Source organism: Trichosurus vulpecula, chromosome 3 (genome assembly GCF_011100635.1).
Source record: "Trichosurus vulpecula isolate mTriVul1 chromosome 3, mTriVul1.pri, whole genome shotgun sequence".
Lineage (NCBI taxonomy): Eukaryota > Metazoa > Chordata > Mammalia > Diprotodontia > Phalangeridae > Trichosurus > Trichosurus vulpecula.
In genome coordinates this window covers 92,129,022-92,150,133 of record NC_050575.1, presented here as the reverse complement: position 1 = coordinate 92,150,133, position 21,112 = coordinate 92,129,022, and the positions used below count along the sequence as shown (strand labels likewise).

Genomic DNA, 21,112 nt, shown 5'->3' with positions numbered 1-21,112 from the left:
CAACAACAACCAGCTCACAGAACGCTGCAAGCCCAGGTTTTTTTGATCTGCTTTACTAAGGAAAGCAATGTTAAGGGGTTAACAATCTCACTTTAATCCAGCATACAAATATCATTCACTTAGTTCTGGGGAAAAAGGCAGCACCCTGAACTTCAGAGCAAATACAAACAAATTACAAGCATACATTTATAAACAGACCACATACAATTTATACTTATCAACGTCTGAGTTCAGTGGCTGGCTCAGAGTCATGAGTCACTACTGCTATGGCTCAGAGCTCTGAAAAAAGAAAGACAACTTCTGGTTTTATATATCTTGTTCAGGGTCAAAAGTGAGTCACACATGCCACTCACCCACGAGACTTAAAATCCTCACAAAAATTTGACTTAAACCCCTGTAGTCTAAAAGCCTCTGATGTCACAAACATGTCACTTGAACCCATGTAAACTAGGCTTTCCCTTGAGGCAAGGAGGTGATGGAAGACTCCTAATTTAATCAAGGAAACAAAGGCCAACCTCTTCGAGGGCATTTGGTTGAATAAGTGCTAAGAGCCTGTCTTGATTCCTAATACACATAGCAACAACACTAGCTACAGAATATTTTCCCACATAAAGTGGAGTGCAGTCTTCCAGACTAGAGCATTTGTAGGAAAAACAGACACGGATCTAGAGCTCACTAATACCAAGTCACGCTTTCAGGGAGCTCGTTTGGACATGGCAACTCACGATTCCAGTACTTCAGGGCCATGATATCTTCATGCTGTTCTTCTTCCTTCTGGCTGGCACTACGCTGACTGGCAGGCTGAGTTTTTTAAAGGCCACTGAGGTTGTGGCCTTCTGCTAGCTAATAACCAAACTTAGTTCAGTTAGAGAAAAATGTTTACACTTTATAAAAAGATAACAGAATATAGACAGGTTTTTGTACTTAGTTTAACCAGTTAGCACCATTACTTCTGTTATCTGCCCTTTTCTCTGATTACATCAACTAGACTGGGTTAAATCTACTCTCCTCTTCCCTACCCCCTTACTATATAATAACAGGTCCCTCTATGAAGTAGGGACTCAGCATCATTTATTAAATGCCAACTATATGCCATATTATAGTTCATAGAAGACCAGCTTTGGAGTCTGGAAGACCTGTATTCAGATACTGTCTCTGTCATATACTGTCTCTGTGTGGCTGGGCAAGTTGCTTAACCTCTAAGTTCCCCAGGAAACTCTAATTCTGTAATTTCATAATAGAGGGGGCTCCCTAACTGATTAAATCATAGAATGTGCAAAGAATTGTACTGAGAGTTAAAGGTAACTAAGGCATGTTTCCTCCCCTCAAGGACTTTAAAGTCTTATAGATAACCTTTTAGTTGAGTCTAGTAGTCCAGATCTCAAATTGCAAGGTTTTAGATTTTCAAAGTTTTTTCCTACTCACCTGTTTGCCAGACTCGAAGCTTAGTGCCCAGAATGAGGTGAATCCTGCTGGTTAAGCCAGGGCTGGAAGCCCTGTTCTAGGAAGAAGCTGGAGATAATAAGCAGGAGCAGGTCTAGAAGAAGGCCACCAGCATGGAGAGAAAACTAGAGACCATACTATACGTGGGTCATTCGATTGAACTACAGATTTGTAGCTTAGAAAAGAGCAAACTTCATGGAGAAGAGGGGCACATAACTGCTCTCTTTAAAGAGCTGTCTTGAGAAAGGAGAACTGGACTCGTTCTGCTTATTCCAAGAAAGAACAAAGAGCAGTGTGGAGAAATAAGAGAAGGTGGAGATTTCATTTAGACAGGTTTCGGATCAAAATGGGTAAACCGTAACCATGAGAACTCTGTCTACTGAAGTGAAATGGGGTAACTGGTCAGATAGGCAAGGTTTGGGTGAAACTCTTTGAGGGTATTGTAGAGACAGCTCCTCCTCAGGTAGGAATAGATTAAACCACCGAGTTCCCTTTCAACTTGGAGATTCTGTTTCTTTTCGTAAATACTTGTTAATTCAGTCTGTCTGAACAAAGTGACAGAGTTACATAATGTACCTAGGGAAATTGTAGTAGTACCCCTCCCTCAGATTTTGACCCTTGATATTGATGATATATTTGACCCTTGATCTTTAACACAATGAGGTATTATCAGAGTCCTCTTAGAAGACTGTCTGGGATGGTAGCATCTCTTCCATTCTCAAAGGGCTATCTAAGATTGCAGCTTTTGGTGGTTCCTTTAGCTTTTTGCCCTTTATCAGAAGAGGTCTACCAAGAGTTTACTTCACATTTCCACTAAAGAGTTTTTTAATATTCTCTCCTGATTTCTCAGTCCAGTTCCTTTTGGGATCAAGAAAAGTATAGGTTCTAAGCAGAGTATAAAAAGAGCTGTGACTGGTACTTCAAAATATTGTCTTAGGCAAAGAAGTTATATGAGATGAATGTCATCTCACTGATGCCTATCACGACCCTTTGTAGAAAGTGCTTCCTCACTCTGCTGGCTTCCCCACCTATTCCCTTAAATGACTTTGACCATCTTTTCCTGCCTAGTCCCTTGGATTCAGTTACTCCAAGAACTCAAATTCTATTCAACATAACATTTTCTTTATGCTCTTGAATCACAGTTTGGTGTGTATCTTGTCTTCTCCAAAAGAATTCTTTCCCTGGAGTCCCATATATTAGCTCCTGGTGTGTGAATAATCCTCTATCCCTTCGGTAATAAGGGAAGGGTCAGGAATGCAATAGTGTTGTCTCATGCCCAGACTAAATCTAGTCTCTGTCAGGAGGAGGATGGAGTTTTAGAACAAATGACAAGATCTTGTTTATCTCACATAACCTTTCTGCCCAACATAGCATTTTCTTAGGGTTGTGGTAACGTACTCGCTTTGCCCTTCTTGTTCTTTTACTGTGTTAGTGTTGCTGTAGGCCTGGACAAAAACTACTTTATGGGAACTGGCTTTTTGTCAATCTAGTTCTTGCCCATGAAATTTTACAGATTAAGATTTTCAATACCCATACTCTCATATAGTCATTCATTCAATAAACATTTATTGAGCATGAACTTTGTAGGACCCTGTGTTAAGTACTGAATTTACACAGATGGCCTGAGCTTGTGTTTAGAGAATGGACAATGAGATTGAGGTCTGCCATGACTTTCTTCTTTAAAAATGAAACTATGTAGTGATTTTCTCAATCACTGGAGACCTTCTAGCAAAGGCTGATTATCTGTTGGGGATGTTGTTGAAGAGAGGGCTGCTCAGATTGGTCTTGTCAGCCTTTGAGGTCCCTTCCAGCTGTGAAACTCAAGGACTAAGGGGATTCTCATGGCTTTCCATCATTGTTTTGAACTGCTTCTGGTATCTGTCCATTGTGAAGTTTTTGTCCAAATTTTTTGAACTATGTGATTGGTCTAAAGAGGTAATTTGGTATGATGAAAAAGACCATTGAACCCTGGAGTCAAAAAAAAAACAAAACTGCTCTGGCCTTAACTCTGTCACACACTAGTTTTGTGACTTTTGGTAAGTCATCACCTCACCTATAAAAAAATATATAATATGCCCCATATCCCACAATTTTGTGAGATTAAGTTGAAGTGATAAGCCATTTTACAACCTTAAAGTACTTCACAAGTGAGTGTGATAATCCTAGATCATAGAAATCGAACTGGAAGAAACCTTAGAGGTCATCTAGTCTAACCAGTTGTTTTGCAGATGAAGCAGCTGAGGCCCAGAGATTAAGTGATTTGCCCGGGTCAAAGGACACATGAGGTCAAAAGGTCACGTAAGTAGCAGAGCACAATTTAAACCCAGGTTCTCCAGCTCGGAATCCAGCACACTTTCTACTGCACTGTACCTCCTCTGAGTTCAACTTCATCTTAGTCTAGGAAGATTGTGGCTAGTCTTTGAAATGAGTCAAAACAAGCTGTGTTTCTGTGTTGCTTTGGTTGTATTTTTGGGACTTTAGAACTTTATGTTTTCTTTTGTAGCTACAAGATGTCGAGTCCTGAAGCACTTGAAAGTTGAAAATGCACCAATTGTGAACCGATTTGACTATGCTCAGTGCAAGAAACTGAACATGGACCAGGTACTAGATCAAATCCTAAGGATGCCTGCAGAAAGAAATCGGATTATATACCTTCGCCCAATGCAGCAGGTAACGCTAACTCTACTTTTAATTAATGGGGTTGGTTTTTGATCACCCCACTCCAAACATTCACTTTTTAGATCTTTGCATTTACACTATCCCCCCACATATTTCTCTTAAGAATGAACCCTGTAGTCCTTTATTAAAATTGCCATAGTAAAGTTTTTCTAAACCCTTAGAGTTCAGCCAGGCAGATGAAAGTGGCATTGTCGCTCACCCTCTTTCCCTGTCACCTAGACTCACGGTGGTCTAACTTGTCTGTTTTTCTTCATTCTTTTTCCTCTAATTTATCTTGTACCTATTAGCAGATGGGTCTTGGTGGTATGGAATCAAGAAAGAGGGAGAGTATATGTATGTGTGTATATTACTCCACAGTTCAAAGGCCTTGATCCTTTTTGGTTTCTAAACAAAGATGAAGTCAGATTTAGAACTGGAATGGGTCTTAGAGGCCACCTGGTCCAATCCATTTATTTTTCAGATGAAGATACCAGGCCCCAGAAAGATTCAGTGGCTTTCCCAAGCCACTATACAAAATAGTAAGTGGTAGAGGTCAGATTTGAACGTAGGGACTAATATCCAGGGTCCTTCAATATCTGGCTTTAACCTAGTTTTCCACCTTTGCTACTCCTCCTCACCTATTCTACATCCTAGCCAAAATGAACTACTTGCCATCATTGCATCCATTTCATAGTTTCCCATCTCTGTACTTTTACTCATACTCTACCCTGTATCTCTAATGCCTTCTTCATCTATTACCCAAAGAAGTGGGTAGTTAGCTCTGCTTTTGAATAATGGTGTTGCATTTTGATCACTCTACCCTCATACATTCACCTATTAGATCTTAGCCTGTAGACTTTTTCAAGGCCCAGCCCAAATGCTACCTCTTACAGAAAGCCTTTCCTTTTCCCCCCTCATCTGAAAGTGATTTCTCCATCTCATAGCACTTGTTTGCTTCTCTTGTACTTTTTTCATACTCTAATGGATCTGTGATTTCATTGATGTAGGTGTTACCTCCCATGGTACAAATTGCAATCCATCCATGCCTTCTCATCCTGTCCAACTCTTAACCCATCCCATCCCACCATAAATCCCCTACCTGCAGCATGTTGGGGACCTTCCCCTAAATTTCTTGACATTTTGTGGATACTTGAAGTGCATGTGGGCTGTCATCATATGTCTAGCCCACCTCCTTTTCCAGTCCTTTGTCTCTCAGATGATGATGCCCTTTATGCTGCCTCTGCACAATTCTTTTGGTTATAAGAAGTAGCCTACTCGTGCTTGTCATGTATCTTAGCGTATTTGAGAGTGTGAGTTAAATATTCCCCCTACTATATTTTGTAGCTTCTTAAAGACCGAGACTGTCTTTGTTTCTCTTTTTATATCCCCCATCTCCTAACCCAATGCATTTGCACGTAGCAGGTCCATAATAAAAAGCTATTTATTTGAATGAATAATAAACATTTACTATGTACAAACATGTGCCAAATACTGTGCTTGATATTAAGGGGAAAATAAGTTAAAGACATGATCTCTGCTTTTAACAAGCTTACAATCTAAAGGTTAGAGTATAAGTATCACAGGAATTTAGGACTGGAAGAGATCTTAGAGATAGTCTAGTCCAGTCCTTTAATTTATAGATTAGCAGACTCAGAGAGATGTAGCTAACTGACCTTTTCTTCTAGTCCAGGGCTCTTTACACTATACTATGTTACCTTCTAATAAGAACCTGAATTTCTCTAGCTGAACAAAGTGCCTTCCTCACAGCAACCCTATGAAGTACAGATGGTGAGTGGTATTGTTCCCACTTTATAGCTGAGTAAGCTGGTAAGGCTCAGAGAAAGCTGTTTCCACACCCAGACAGCTAGTTAAGTGACAGTGCCCAAGTTAGACCCCGAGGGCTGTCCTGTGTTCACAACCCATCTCTGAGGGGTAGTTCTGTTGTTCCTTTGGCTCTCCCTTCCTGACCCATTTTGGCTCTGAGCCTTCCATCTGTATCCTTCCCCTTAGGTCGACACACTGACTTTGGAACAGAAGATATTCAGCGGCCCTTATCCCTATCACATCTGTATCATTCACGAATTCAGTAATCCTCCCAATGTGCGGAACAAGGTTCGCATTCGCAGTTGGATGGACACAATAGCAAACATCAATCAGTAAGTATCCATCTGCAGAGAGGCCTAGAGAGGCCTGAAGATCTTCCTACTTTTGACAAGCGGTGCCCACAGGTGACTCAGGTGCTAAGGCAATCATAGTCCAATGAGATAGTCCAATTAAGGGGACGGACCCCTCAGTGGTCACTTAATCCAACCCTCTCATTTTATAACTGAGGAAGCTGAGGCCCAGAGAGGTTGCCCAAAGCCACACAAGTAGTATCAGAGCCAGGCTTCAAACTCAGGCCCTGTGACTCCAAAGCCAGCCTTCTTTTCCCTGAACCACTCTGCCTCTGTGTTTCTATGGGAGGACACTCAACCAAAGCCTCTTAAGATAAGTGACAGGAAGTGATTTTTTTCGACTTAGAATGAAAAGTGATGAAACCTGCAGGAAGCCATCTTATTTTTATAACTGTCCCAGAGCCCATCATGAATAGGACTCAATCTGTACCTAAGGAATTCTATCCTACTTTGCTTCTTTCTTGAATTAATAACTCACATTTCTGTAGCACTTTTAAGATTCATAAAAACACATTCCTTACAACTCTGTGGGGTAGGTTTTTCAGGTGTTATTATTCCCTTAACTCGTAGCTAATAAGTGTTGAGGCCAGGACTTGGACCAGGTCTTTTGACAAGAAAATCAACTCTTTCTCTGTGATACCACATTGCCTCTTGAACTCTGCCTGTATCTAACTACTGCTTGGTAGCCAAAGTCACATTCTTAGGGTCATAGGGTGTTAGAACTGAATGCTACCTTATAGATCATCTAGTCCGTGAAACTAAGACCTAGAGAGGCTGAATGGCTTGCCTGAAGCCTCAGCCTTTGTCATGTGAGTACAGATCTTTACTACCCCTCCGTTTCACCCTGTCCCTTAGGTGTCTGGTCTTCTTTCACATTCTACCCAGCACAGTGAGGTTTCTGGCAGAGGTGTTTACTTATAGAGAAAGAGCGATTTATAATATGTGACAGATGAGTGAACATCAGAGCATTCAACAGTTACTTGAAGTAGCAACTGAATAATGCTCAGCTTCTTAATTTGGGGGGGGGTGAGGCAGTGGGGGTTCAGTGACTTGCCCAAGGTCACACAGCTAGTAAGTGTGTCAAGTGTCTGAGGCTGGATTTGAACTCAGGTCATCCTGACTCCAGGGCCAGTGCTCCACTCACTGTGCCACCTAGCTGTCCCTAAGCTTCTTAATTTAAACATGTTCCCTGTCCCTATCCTCATCAGAAATTCAAATGTGACCTTTATGAGCCCATGACTTGTGCCACATTTAAGTCAAAAATAACCATAAACAGGGGTGTGCTGAAGCCGGCTCTAACAAACTGATTTTCAGCATGAACATTTGTACTATGGAAATCAGTAAGAACTACGTTACAAATCAGGGCTTTAATCTATTCTTTTGTTGATTATCTAGATTTGAGAAAGAACTAGTAATGCAGATTAAACTTGAAAGGGTGTGCATACAGTTTTTTCTTCCAGTTATTAAAACATTTACCAGCCTACCCCTGTATTGCTCCTGTGTTTGTCCTTTGATTTCGAAGAGGACCATGGCATCAGGGAAGTGATGACATGACTTGAAGTTGACTTTGATTTGAGTGAGGGAGGGCTGTGCAGGGTCACCAACCTCATTTTCTCCTCCAGAGCCATCTGGGTCCAGTGGCCTGATATTCACCAGGACAACTGGAGATGGCCCAGGATGCAATGGGAGACTCTGGCCCTTTTAGGCTAAGGCCTTTTCAGGTTCTCACTTAGAGTGAGGTAAGGGCCATTCAGTGAATGGGCCTGTTTAAGAGGTGAGTCAAGGGACATACTGCTCTAAAAAACATTGCTTGGGCTCAGCAGAAGGCTTAGGAAATGAAGTTGTCACCAGGCTGAAGGCTTGATGACTCTAAGCTTTGACAACAATAATAATGATAGGATTAGTAATAATAATAACTGGTATTTATGTAGTGCTTTAAGGTTTGCAGAATGCTTTACATCTGTTATCTTATTAGCCTCACAAGACCCCTGACCATAAACCAAATGCTCCCTTAGTCTAATCCTAAACTTGCAGTGGGGTCTTTCTTCCAGAACTCCTGCCCTCACCTAACCTCTGATTTATCTAACAGCTCATTGGCTACAGTAAATACCATATTCCTTAGTCAATTAGCAGGAAACACTGGTACCTGTATGACCCTGATACTTCCACACCCTCCTGTGCTCAATAACTCCCTAAGAAAAGACTGCAGAACATGACCACCACATATAATTCCTTTCAAAATAGCTCTTACTCTTCAGGAGAATGCTTGTCTTCAAAAATATAAGACAGTTTCTCTGAATACTTATCTTTATGTATCTTTCACAATAAATGCATAGGAAAAAGAGCTCATTTTGTTTAGATACCTCTAACATTGTAATGTTTCTTACAAACACCCAGGATATTAGAGCCATTGTCATGCTGATTTCTCCTCTTCTTAACCCTTAATAACAGCTCCCATTTTTAATGTCCTTTGAGGCCTGTGAAACACTTTCCTTATAATACATCAGTGCCTTCCCAGGGTTATTATGCTCTTTTTTTTTTTAATAAAAAGGAAGAAACTGAGTATATGAGAAGTGAAGTGACTTGGCCAAGATGATATTAGTGTGTGGGAGATCCAGAACTTGAACCCAAGTCTCCCAACTTAAAGTCTAACAATCTTTCCACTTTACAAGGCTTAGAATGTGCTTGCTGTCTGTGCATATAAATAGTACAATAAAATCAGCCCCTCAACTATAAGCAGTATTTTGACAGTTTTCCCCTAAAATATTCTCATTTCTGTAATTTATATTATGTTTTCCCCTTTGCCTGCAGAGAACTCATTAAGTATGAGTTTTTTCCTGAAGCCACACGAAGTGAAGGAGACCTGAAGAAGTATACCAAGTACCCTTGGGGAAGAGAGATTTATACTTTAGAAGGTAAGCATGAAGTGTTGGAGTCGTTGCACACATGAAAGAAAAACATCTGTTTCCTTAAAAAACTGAGCAAGTACAGGTGCTTGTATAGGATACATAGATATTAGGCCAGCAGTTAAGGTAAGCTTGGCAAAAACCAAGACTTTAGATTGATTTCATATCCCTGCCAATAGTAGGACATGAGGAATGATGACTGTTGGTCTGCTCACTTACATTTCCATGAAGAGAGTTCGCAATAGTAGTCCTTTGGTATAGTTTTAAAAGTTTTAAGAATTGAAAAAACTGAGAATGCTATACTAAGGAAAAGATCATAGAACATAGAATGATAAGAGCTAGAAAAGACCTTAGGGGACAGTCAAATGTACTCATTTTATAAAAGAAAAAACTGAGGTCCAGAGGAAAAAGTAAGGAATTCCCCAAATCATACATTTAGCCTGTACCAGGAGCAGGAGTAGGACCCATATCTCATGGTTCTCAGTGATCCCTCCTCTCTACTATAGTGCTTCTTAGATGGTGGGTTAGTGGGGAGAACACACCTCAGATTCTCTTTAGCTGATATTCTTGTCAATGGCTCTGGAAAAATGGACTTTCTTGTATGTATCCTTGTTTTAGGTGTTGTGGATGGAGCCCCATATTCCATGATTACAGACTTCCCGTGGCTGAGGTCACTACGGACAGCAGAGCCTAATAGCTATGCAAGATATGACTTTGAAGATGATGAAAGAAGTAATTACTTCTTGCTGTACTCTAGTTTTGTTGTACTTGATTGCTTTGAGACCTCTGATATTTTAGTTGAGTGTTCTTCAGGAATGTAACCGTTTGAAATTTTCTCAAGATAATTGAAGGGTTTTTTTTTTCCCCACTTTCAAAAATGGCCCTAGTTTATATACAAAAGAGCAAACAGTCGACATAAAGAATTAATAGTTGCTGAGATTCATCTGCAAGAGGGAATAGGTTTATTCTGCTTGGACCAGAGGGCAGAACTGAGCTGTAGGACAAAGCTCCAGGAAGACATATTTTGGCTCACTACAGGGGGAACTTCCTGACACACAAGGCCTCCAGAAATGGAATGAATGGCCTCAGAAGACAGTGGGTTCTGCACCTCTGGAGGGCTCCTTGTGGAGTCTGTTGTAGAGAGGATTTCTGTTCAAGTGAGGGCTTGAATTTTGAACCCTCTGTCACTTTTAGTTAGTTCTAAAATGTTGTGATTTTGATTTCCTACGTTTTCTGCCTAGAACTTCATATTAACTATGGTACGAAAGGTAAAGCAGATATCAATTATAAATGACATGTTTAATTATGCCAGTATTTGAAAATTTTCCTTGATATTTGTCCTTAAGCTTAAAGAGGAATTGGTTTCATTGTAATTCACTCAAGTTACAAGAAGTTTGTGGGAAATACTGATATACTTGACTTGAATCAAATATCTCTTGATTGGATAGACTGCTTTATGAACTTACACATGCCACCAAATCATAGTAAATATTCCTCAAAGGTCATCTAGTCAAAGGATCATAGAATTCTAAACCCAGATCTAGAAGGGACTTAAGAGGTCAGTCATCTATTCCAATCCTCTCATGTTTTTAGCTTACAAAGCTAAGACCCAAATAGGTTATAAGAGACTTTTCATGTGCGGATAGAAAATAGCAATGCCAGGAAGCAAACTCAGGTAGGACTTGAATACTTCTAATTCTAAATACATTTCTCTTTGTACTATGTAATGCTGCTTGCCATCATTGTGCCTAAAATTGCATTTTCATAGAACCAGTTAATGATGTTATCTGAGGCATACTGCTCCTGAGAGATTTTTATTTGCTTTCATTTAACCCTTTGCTGTTATTTTCAATAAGGTGTTCTGTCTATGTAATAAGGCTGCCTCCAAGAAGCTATATGCAGAAACTAGAAACTGGGTTTTGAAATCTTTCCAGTAATCATGTCATTCTCCCCCACCCTTCTCTCTCTTCCCAGCCACCATTTACGCTCCCCGGAGGAAAGGGCAGCTGTCTGCCGACATCTGTATGGAAACAATAGGGGAGGAAATCTCAGAGTTGCGTCAGATGAAGAAGGGAGTTTTTCAGCGAGTGGTTGCCATTTTCATCCACTATTGTGATGTCAATGGAGAGCCAGTAGAGGACGACTACATATGATTGGGTGGAGTGTGCCCTGCCAGCCACTGGTCACTCCCACTTTCCAGCTATTCCTCTGGCAGAAAACAAGAGGATATGTTGGGCTGCCTTAGTGCACTGCAATGTCTCAGGGCCAGGTCCTCAAAGGGGGTGGGGGATCCTGGCTTGATTTGGTGTAGAGTATGTAGTAAATGTATAAGGAACATTAACAGTGTGTACAAAGATTTGTACATAGCAGAAATATGGGGGGGGGGAAGCTTCTTGGAGCTCAGACTTTATATCATATGTTTATACAATTTAATTTAAAAATCCATTTAAATGAAGGCAGGTAATACAGAAGAGTTGACACATTTGTTTGTTTTTTTCTTGGCTCTTTCAGTTCCTAAGTGTCTCTTCATTTGCCAAGCCAAGACCTCAGTTGCTACATTCAGAAAAATCATTGGCGTCTCCTTAAATCTGTGCCTTTTTCTTCCTGAGCGAGTCTGTTTGAGTAAATCTGTTGAGCAGTTTGTGTGTCTTGAGTGCATTAAAAAAAAAAAAATCTGAGTGCTGTAGCATAGGAGAACACGATTGGAGAGGGTGGAATAAGATTTTCTGTACGAGACTGTACTTTCTATTTTTTTTAAAAGCATTACAGTTTCCACATTTCTTAAAATCAAGTAAATAAAAAAGGCTTATCAACTGAAATTCCCTGAGTTTGAAAACCTGAATTCCAAAGCATTTTCTAGTTATTTATTTCCACATTCGATTGTGTATTTGTTTTATCTTGGAATATGAAAATAAAACTTTATTACGAACTGGGTTTTTTTTGTTTATTTTGAGGTTTTTGTTTTTTGCTTTCAACCCAGAACCCTATTTCCAGATGGCAGCAGGTGACACTGCATGGAGACAGAATGATTGCATGCAGGCTGAAATGATGTCTGGATTTTTGTTTAGTTGGATATTTAGCTCCTTGCAAAACTTGGGGTAAGGGCAAAAAATACTTTGCTAATCAGGTTTGGGGCATGCCACAGCAAATCATTTGAAAGAACTGGGCATGTGTAGCCTGGAGAAGAGAAGACTTGGGCTGGGCCATGCCAGCCATCTTCACGTACTCAAATGGCCTTCCGGTGAAACAGGGATTTGAACTTGCATTGCTTGATTCTAGAGGCCAGACTTAGTAGCATTGGGTAGAAGGTGCAGAGACACAGATTTGGACCCATTCTTTTTTTTTTTTTTTTTGACATTCTTAAATTTATTTATTTAACATATTTAGTTTTCAGCATTGATTTTCACAAGAGTTTGAATTACAAATTTTCTCCCCATTTCTACCCTCCCCCCCACTCCAAGATGACGTATATTCTGGTTGTCCTGTTCCCCACTCAGCCCTCCCTTCTGTCACCCTACTCCCCTCCCATCCCCTTTTCCCTTCCTTTCTTGTAGGGCAAGATAAATTTCTACGCCCCATTGCCTGTATATCTTATTTTCTAGTTGCATGCAAAAACTTTTTTTTTTGTTTTTGAACATCTGTTTTTAAAACTTTGAGTTCCAAATTCTCTCCCCTCTTCCCTTCCCACCCACCCTCCCTAGGAAGTCAAGCAATTCAACATAGGCCACATGTGTATCATTATGTATAACCCTTCCACAATACTCATGTTGTGAAAGACTAACTGTATTTTACTCCTTCCCAACTCATCCCCCTTTATTGAATTTTCTCCCTTGACCCTGTCCCCTTTCCAAAGTGTTTGTTTTTGATTACCTCCACCCCCATCTGCCCTCCCCTCCATCATCCCCACCTTTTTTTATCTTCTTCCCTCTCTTCTTTCCTGTGGGGTAAGATACCCAATTGAGTATGTATGGTATTTCCTCCTCAGGCCAAATTTGATGAGAGCAAGATTCACCCATTCTCCCCTCACCTGCCCTCTCCCCTCCTCCCACAGAACTGCTTCCTCTTGCCACCTTTATGCAAGATAATCCACCCCATTCTATCTCTCCCTATCTCCCTCCCTCAATATATTCCTCTCTCATCCCTTAATTTGATTTTATTTCTTTTAGATATCTTCCCTTCATCTTCAACTCACCCTGTGTCCACTCTCTCTCTTTATGTGTATATATGTGTGTGTATATATATGTGTATGTATATATATATATATATATACACACACACACACACATACATATATACATACATGCACATTCACATATATATATAGATAGATAGATATACACACACACATATAAACATATGTATATGCATATTCCTTTCAGCTACTATGATATTGAGGTCTCATGAATCATACACATCATCTTTCGCTGTAGGAATGTAAACAAAACATTTCAACTTTAGTACATCCCTTATGATTTCTCTTGTTTACCTTTTCATGGTTCTCTTGATTCTTGTGTTTGAAAGTCAAATTTTCTATTCAGCTCTGGTCTTTACAGTGAGAAAGCTTGAAAGTCCTCTATTTTATTGAAAATCCATATTTTGCCTTGGAGCATGATACTCAGTTTTGCTGGGTAGGCGATTCTAGGTTTTAATCCTAGTTCCATTGACCTCCAGAATATTGTATTCCAAGCCCTTCGATCTCTTAATGTAGAAGCTGCCAGATCTTTGGTTATTCTGATTGTGTTTCCACAATACTCAAATTGTTTCTTTCTGGCTGCTTGCAGTATTTTCTCCTTGATCTGGGAGCTCTGGAATTTGGCGACAATATTCCTAGGAGATTTCTTTTTGGGATCTATTTGAGGAGGATTCTTTCAATTTCTATTTTGCCCTGTGGCTCTAGAATATCAGGGCAGTTCTCCTTGATAATTTCTTGAAAGATGATATTTGGGCTCTATTTTTGATCATGACTTTCAGGTAGTCAAATAATTTTTAAATTATCTCTCCTGGATCTATTTTCCAGGTCAGTGGTTTTTCCAAGGAGATATTTCACATTGTCTTCCATTTTTTCATTCCTTTGGTTCTGTTTTATAATATCTTGATTTCTCAGAAAGTCACTAGCTTCCACTTGCTCCAATCTAATTTTTAAGGTAATATTTTCTTCAGTGGTCCGTTGGACCTCCTTTTCCATTTGGCTAATTCTGCCTTTCAAGGCATTCTTCTCCTCATTGGCTTTTTGGAGCTCTTTTGCCATTTGAGTTAGTCTATTTTTTAAAGTGTTGTTTTCTTCAGTGTATTTTTCAGTATTTTTTGGGTCTCCTTTAGCAAGTCATTGACTTGTTTTTCATGGTTTTCTCGCATCCTTCTCATTTCTCTTCCCAATTTTTCCTCTACTTCTCTAAGTTGCTTTTCCAAATCCTTTTTGAGCTCTTCCATGGCCTGGGACCAGTTCATGTTTTTCTTGGAGGCTTTTGGTGTAGGCTCTTGCACTTTGTTGACTTCTTTTGGCTGTATGTTTTGGTCTTCTTTGTCAGCAAAGAAAGAATGCAAAGTCTGAGACTGAATCTGGGCGTGTTTTCGCTGCCTGGCCATATTCCCAAGCAACTAACTTGACCCTTGAGTTTTTTAGCAGGGTATGACTGCTTGTAGACTAAAGAGTTCTATGTTCCACGTTTGGGGGGGAGGTGCCAGCTCTGCCACACCAGCATTCCTCCTTCCCCAAGAACCCCCAACCCGGACTGGGCTTAGATTTTCAGCAGGCTGTGCACCCCTGCTCTGATCCGCCACTTAATTCCTCCCACCAGGTGGGCCTGGAGCCGGAAGCAACAGCAGCTGTAGCTGCCCCACCTCCGCTGCCCCGGGGGCGGTGGCCGAACCGTGAACTCCTTCCACTCCCACAGCTTTTCCCACTAACCTTCTCTCTTGTCTTTGGTGTTTGTGGGTTGAGAAGTCTGGTAACTGCCGCAGCTCACTGATTCAGGGCGCTAGGGCCCGCTCCGCCTGGTTCCTGGTCTGTTTGGTCCAAGCAGCTCACGCTGGGCTCTGCTGTGCTCCGCTCCCAGCTCCCAGCTCTGTGTGGGATAGACCTCAGCCAGAGACCATCCAGGCTGTCCTGGGCTGGAGCCCTGCTTCCCTCTGCTGTTTAGTGGGTTCTGCAGTTCTAGAATTGGTTCAGAGCCATTTTTTATAGGTTTTTGAGGGGACTTGGCGGGGAGCTCACTGCTTTCCAGCTGCCATCTTGGCTCTGCCCCTTGGACCCATTCTAAAGAAGAAACTTCCGAACAATTAGAGCTATTTCAAAGTGGAAGCAACTGCCTCGAGAGACGTGGAGTTCCTGGTCAGTGTAAGTCTTTTGAGTAGAAGCAAGAGGGTCACTTGTTGGGCCAGCTGAGGAATGAATTACTAAACAGGTAAGGGTTTGATGAGATAGCTACTGAGATGTGGCCATGTAGGATTTATTCTAACAATAAGAATTCACCTTCATTTTCCACTTCACATATTAGGAGAGCACTTTATAGCAGTCTTGTAGGAGAGTGTGAATGGTATTATTTCTATCTTACAGATGGGGAAAACATTCAGAAAAGTCAAGGGACTTGCTCAAGGCTATTCATGCCAGTGGCTGCCAGGAGTGGAAATCAGGTGCTCTGACAGCAGAGCCAGTACTCTTTCTGACATACCAAAAACTACCTCCCTCTACAGTTACTTGGGATCATAGGATTTAAAACTGAAAAGGACTCAGAGATCATCTAATCCAATTTCATTTTGCAGTTGAGGAAAACAGACCTAAGGTCATTTACCTAAGGTCACACAGAAAGTGCTTAATCTCTGAACCTCCCTCAGTCTCCTCACATGTGAAATGGGGATGAGACTTGGTGCTACTTACCCCTCCAAGGTTTTTGTAAGGGAAGTGCTTTGTAAACTCCAAACGGTTACCAAACCCTGAGCTGTCGTTTGTTCACAGATGTGGCAAGTGAGGGGACTAAAAATGATGCCTGTGGGAGAGGGATATGATTAATATCTTCAGACATCCTAAGGGCTTAGGACAAACTGGGAGCTGTGACAAGGAAACAGATTTTGGCTTATATTTTAATAATTTTCCAACAAGAGATGCATTGTGCTATGGAAGGAATAATGCTGAGCCTGGAGTTGAGACCTGAGTTTGAGTCTTGGTTCACATGTTAGTGGCATGAGGAAGTCACTTGTCAGGCTCACTTTCCTCACCTGTAGAGTGAGAGTGCTAATACTTGTACCACCTGCTTCATACGGTTGTTTGGAAAGTATCCTTTAGACCAGGCCTGTACGACCTGGGGCCTGCAGGCCACCCGGAATCCTTTGATGGGCCACAGATTGTGAAGGGCTGCTTTAGGCATCTAGAGCTGTAGAAATTGGGATTATTAACAACCATTTGGCAGTGACCTACTCCCAAGGATTCATAGTGTTGTAGGGGGAGGTAAGACAAAAGTAATATGAGGCAAATAGTAGTGCTGCCTTAAAGTAAGTAAAAGCTGCTATAGGCACTCAAGAAGGAGAGCTTATTTCTGTGTGAGAGAGCTCAGAGAAGCCCTCTTGGAACACGTGTCCTTGAAGTGTGGTTTTCAGGAGGGGTAAGGTTTCAGCACGTGGAGATGCAGGGAAGGCCCTTCTAGGCATAGGGAAGGATGTAAGCAGAGACACTGGAAAGCATTGAAGGGACAGGGGCCTGCTTGCAGTTCAGCTGGAGCAGAGCACATGAGTGAAGCTCTGAAATAACTTACATTTCTATAGTTCCTGAAGGTTTACCAAGTTCTCTCCTAACAGCCCAATGAAGTAAATAGTACAGGAATGACCCAACTATTTAGAGGTGGAATGATTTGTCTATATACATAAAACCGTAAGTGTTGGAAGTGGGACATAAAATTCAGGTCTACATCCTCTGAAAAAAGTGGCTCGTGTTCATGTAGGAAAAAGTATGTGCTGCGTCTGTATCACGTTGATTCGTTGAGCACCAGACCAATGTGCCTATTGACGAAGCAGAAATAAGTTTTCTGAGCAGTGCTCAGCTCAGCCACTGGAGGGCGCTGCTTGCTGATTGTAAGTGGCATTTACAACCCTGAGCCTCGCACATTCCACTCTCCCAGCAGCCTATCTGTACAACAATCACGTAATGGCTGAGCCAGAATCTTAGAACATAGAACACGATGTGAGGACAGAAAAGGACCTTGGTGACAGCCTGTGGGTACTGAATGGAGTGTGATGCTTGAAATCAATAGATCCTGTTTGCATCTTGGTATGACGCTGGGAAATCTCAGCCTTGATTTTCTACTCTGTAAAAAAAAGGGGGCAGGGAGCAGTGGAAATTATACCATCTACCTTACTGTGTTGTAATGATCCAATGAGGGTGTGTCAAGTGCTTCACAAACTCTCACCAGGGCCTCGAGGCCCTCAAGTGCAGCCTTTTGAATCTTTGTTCTGTGAAGTTTGGATTCAGTCAAAAGGCCACACTTAAAGACCTAGAAGGCCACAGGTGCCCCACCCCTGCTCTAAGTCCTAGATAAGTATGAGCTGCTATGCTGTGTAGTATTACTCTGGCTACCCCCACACCACCCCCATGCTCTGTTTAAAGAGGAGAAAAGCCCAGAGATGGGAAGTGATTTGCTAAAGGTCACATAGCACATCAGTAGGAAAATTTGGAGCTAGAACACAAGTATTCCTTCTCCCAGTTCAGGTATCTTTCCCCCAGACAATTTTATGCATCACAAATGCAAAGGAAGGATAGCTTCCCTGGTGAGCTCCCTATTCTCATCTAGAGGGGCTGGGGAGAGGGCAGGAGGAGGGGCTCAATTCAGGGAATCAAAACTCAGTTTACACAGAATTTCCATGTGACCTTTATTTTAACTTCAAATTATAGACCAGGTGTTCACCCTGATGTGACATTAAGGGAAAAGAGTGACTTTGCATCTGAAGAGGTGAGTTCCAGTTCTGCCTCAACCTCTGCTAATGTATGACCTTGGTCAGAAAAATCCCTTTACCTCTGAATTTCAGTTTCTCACCTGCAAAATGGAGGTGGTGATAATAATACTCTGTGCATCTCACAGTCTTGTGAGGAAAAACACATTTTATTAACTATAAAGCACTGGAGAAATGAGAGTGATGACAGGTTCATCTCTTGGTGGGGGGCAATCAGGGTTAAGTGATTTGCCCAAGGTCACACAGCTAGTGAGTGTATAAGACCATTTGAACTCAGGTCCTCTTGATTCCAGGGCTGATGCTGTACCCACTGTGCCACCTAGCTGCCCCAGGCTCATCTCTTGATGGGCACATCACCTCACTGAAAGGGTTTTATCCAGAGTCACAAGTGAAGGAGGAGTAAGAAATAAACAGGAAACTCAACATTCCAAATTTTAAAACCATGTCTGGAAAAGAGAGTGACAGATATGTCCTAGACAAAATCTTTATTTCATACTGTCCAGTGTCCAATAGTACAGTGACATTTTTCTTATCTGAAGACAATAAGAACTCCAGTTTTATTACATCAACAGAGAGAATACAATTTCCTCTTTCCCCTCCCTCCTTCCCTCCCTCCCCCTAATTCCCAAAACTTTAAAGCAATTTGAAGGAGCAGAATGTATGTGCGAACACCACAGCACATGGAAGACAGGATGGGGAGGGAAGTGGGAGCATCTTAAATGAGAAGCTTTTGGGCTAGTGCATGGGCTAAGTGTGGAAACTCAGGCTGCCGATTTGTCACGTCTTCCCACTCCATACTGTGTGTCCCTTCCCTAACACTAGGAAACTGGGTAAGAACCCAGTTGCTCCAATTCAGAGAGCTCCAGACTAGTTCTAACCATGGTTTTTGTTATTGGGGTGCCTGCTGTGTGGAGACTTGCCGCCAGTGGCTCATGGCGCTCAGCACAGACCCCCAAGGAACGCTTCCATACACCATGACAACACAGGGTGAGATAGGCCCCAGCTGAGGTACTGCACTGTGCCTTCCAAACCCAGCTTGTCCCTTCCCTCCACTCTCTCACCAATAAGTCTGATCCCTGATATAGCTGCCCCCTCCTGTCAGTTAAATCTACTCTTCAGTATTCTAGTGAAATTGCTGATACCATTATCTTTTACTGGATTCAGCTATTTCTCCAGGTCTCAATGCCAGCTCCCAGCGTAATTTTCTATGAACAACTGTACTCTCTTCAGCCTTTACCTTCCCAACACTTCACTTCCTTTGATACTAATATGGTATTAGTCACAACAGGTCAAAGGACCTTATGTATCATCTGGACCAACCTTCTCATAGTATAAATAAAGAAAATGAAACAGATGGAAAGCCATTTGCACAAGATCACACAGCTAGTTAGTGTCGCAGCTAGGACAAAACCAAATAGTGTCACAGGTAGGGCAAGCCCAGGTCTAAAACCGATTTTCTAGTCAGCCTATAAATTAAAAAATGGAAAAAGAAGCACAAAAATTAACTGAAGGAAAAAAAAAACTTAAAAAGTAGGATTGACCAAATGGAAAAGGAAGCACAAAAGCTCACGAAGGAAATAATTCTTTAAAAATTAGAATTGAACAAATGGAAGCTAATGACTTTATAAGGCATCAAGAGACAATAAGATTAAACCACATTCTATTCCTTCTCTGACAAGTTCATCCTGCAACATTGAGGAAGAAGATACAGGAGTGGGGCAAGGGGGCTGGGGAAAGGGAGGGATTGGATATGGTGAGTCAAGAAGAGGAGGGGAGATCGCTGATAACTAGTCTAGATCCAGAGCATTGGGCTTAATCTGGAAAACCACTCAGAAACTTCCTATTTGGCCTACTGGTTCCTCCCTCTATCCTTGTCTGTGAGAAAAGCAGCTAGCTATTCAGGGGGAAGCAATGTCTACGCCCAGCCCCCAGCTTTCTTCCTCTGCCATTTCATCTAATTATTGGCATTACTACTGGCCTGGATCGCCGTGACCTTTCAAAATGACAAAAGACTTGGGTTGGCAGCCATAAGCATTTGTCATGAGCAATGGTGGGGGTTTGGCTCTTTCCCACCCACGTTGGAATCTTTGCATCACTGTACAATCCAAGATTTTTTTTTAAACAAGGGAGACCTGTCATGTAGCAATGCAAAATGGACTCATTTTGCAGAAGTACACGTCTACTAAGTTCAATCCTTTCCTGAGTGAAAGAAGTAAAAAAAAAAAAAAAGCAAACCTTAGCTTTACTGGTATCTTTTAAGATGTACAGAAGATGCTACAGTAAGCCCATGTTCCCAGGCCCAACCATTATCTTAGGACAATGTCTTTCTTAAGCAGCTCTAGCCGTTGGAGAGGAACCCAAGGTAGTGTGATGAAAGCCTAGCTCTAACACCCATTGATGATGTCATCTTAGTGAGATACTACCCCTCTTCAGTTCTGTTTGTGTGTATGTAAGTGCATAAACACATATGTATGTATATGTATATATATATGTACATATTTGCCGTATTAGAAATTAAAACATTATTATTATAAAAACACCCCCGAAAGGGTCTCAGAGACCCAGGGGTCCCCAGACCACACTTGGAGAACTGCTGTCTTAGAGTAGATATATGGCAGATGAGGAAATTGTGGCACAGAGAAATCAGGTGACTCGCCCAAGGTCACACATTCCTTCTGTCTGGGACTTTTCCCCCCTCTCTTTGTGTTCCCAGAGCCCAGCACAGTGCCTGCAATATAGTATGTACTTCTATAAATATTTGCGTTTTAACTGACTGACTAGGCAAGTGGCATAGCCATTCCCCCTATTTCAGGTTTCGTTATTTCCCATTTGAGAGATCTTTATACCATAGCATGTTTTCTCTCCTTATGATATCAACATTCAGAGTTCAGCTGTGTCATTCATCTCGCTGGCCAAAGCAGAAGCATAGCTCTGGCTCTGAGAGATTTCAAGCCCCAGAATGCTGGCTTCTCTTTTGACACTCCTTTTCCC

At 41.6% G+C, this 21,112-nt stretch overlaps 1 protein-coding gene across 4 annotated transcripts in view; it reads left to right on the top strand.

Moving 5' to 3' along the window:
- FBXO38 (F-box protein 38) overlaps positions 1 to 12,115 on the top strand; it is a 119,345-nt gene extending 107,230 nt beyond the window's left edge. For 3 of the 4 annotated variants that reach the window (XM_036750854.1, XM_036750855.1, XM_036750856.1), the window contains 5 exons: positions 3,947 to 4,113; positions 6,112 to 6,257; positions 9,087 to 9,190; positions 9,800 to 9,913; positions 11,156 to 12,108. In XM_036750854.1, the coding sequence (XP_036606749.1) occupies positions 3,947 to 4,113; positions 6,112 to 6,257; positions 9,087 to 9,190; positions 9,800 to 9,913; positions 11,156 to 11,334 (710 nt within the window). In that variant the 3' untranslated portion in view covers positions 11,335 to 12,108. Of the gene's footprint in view, positions 1 to 3,946; positions 4,114 to 6,111; positions 6,258 to 9,086; positions 9,191 to 9,799; positions 9,914 to 11,155 lie in introns of all 4 variants that reach the window. The other variant, XM_036750853.1, reaches the window with a different exon arrangement.
- Positions 12,116 to 21,112: the final 8,997 nt, after the last annotated feature.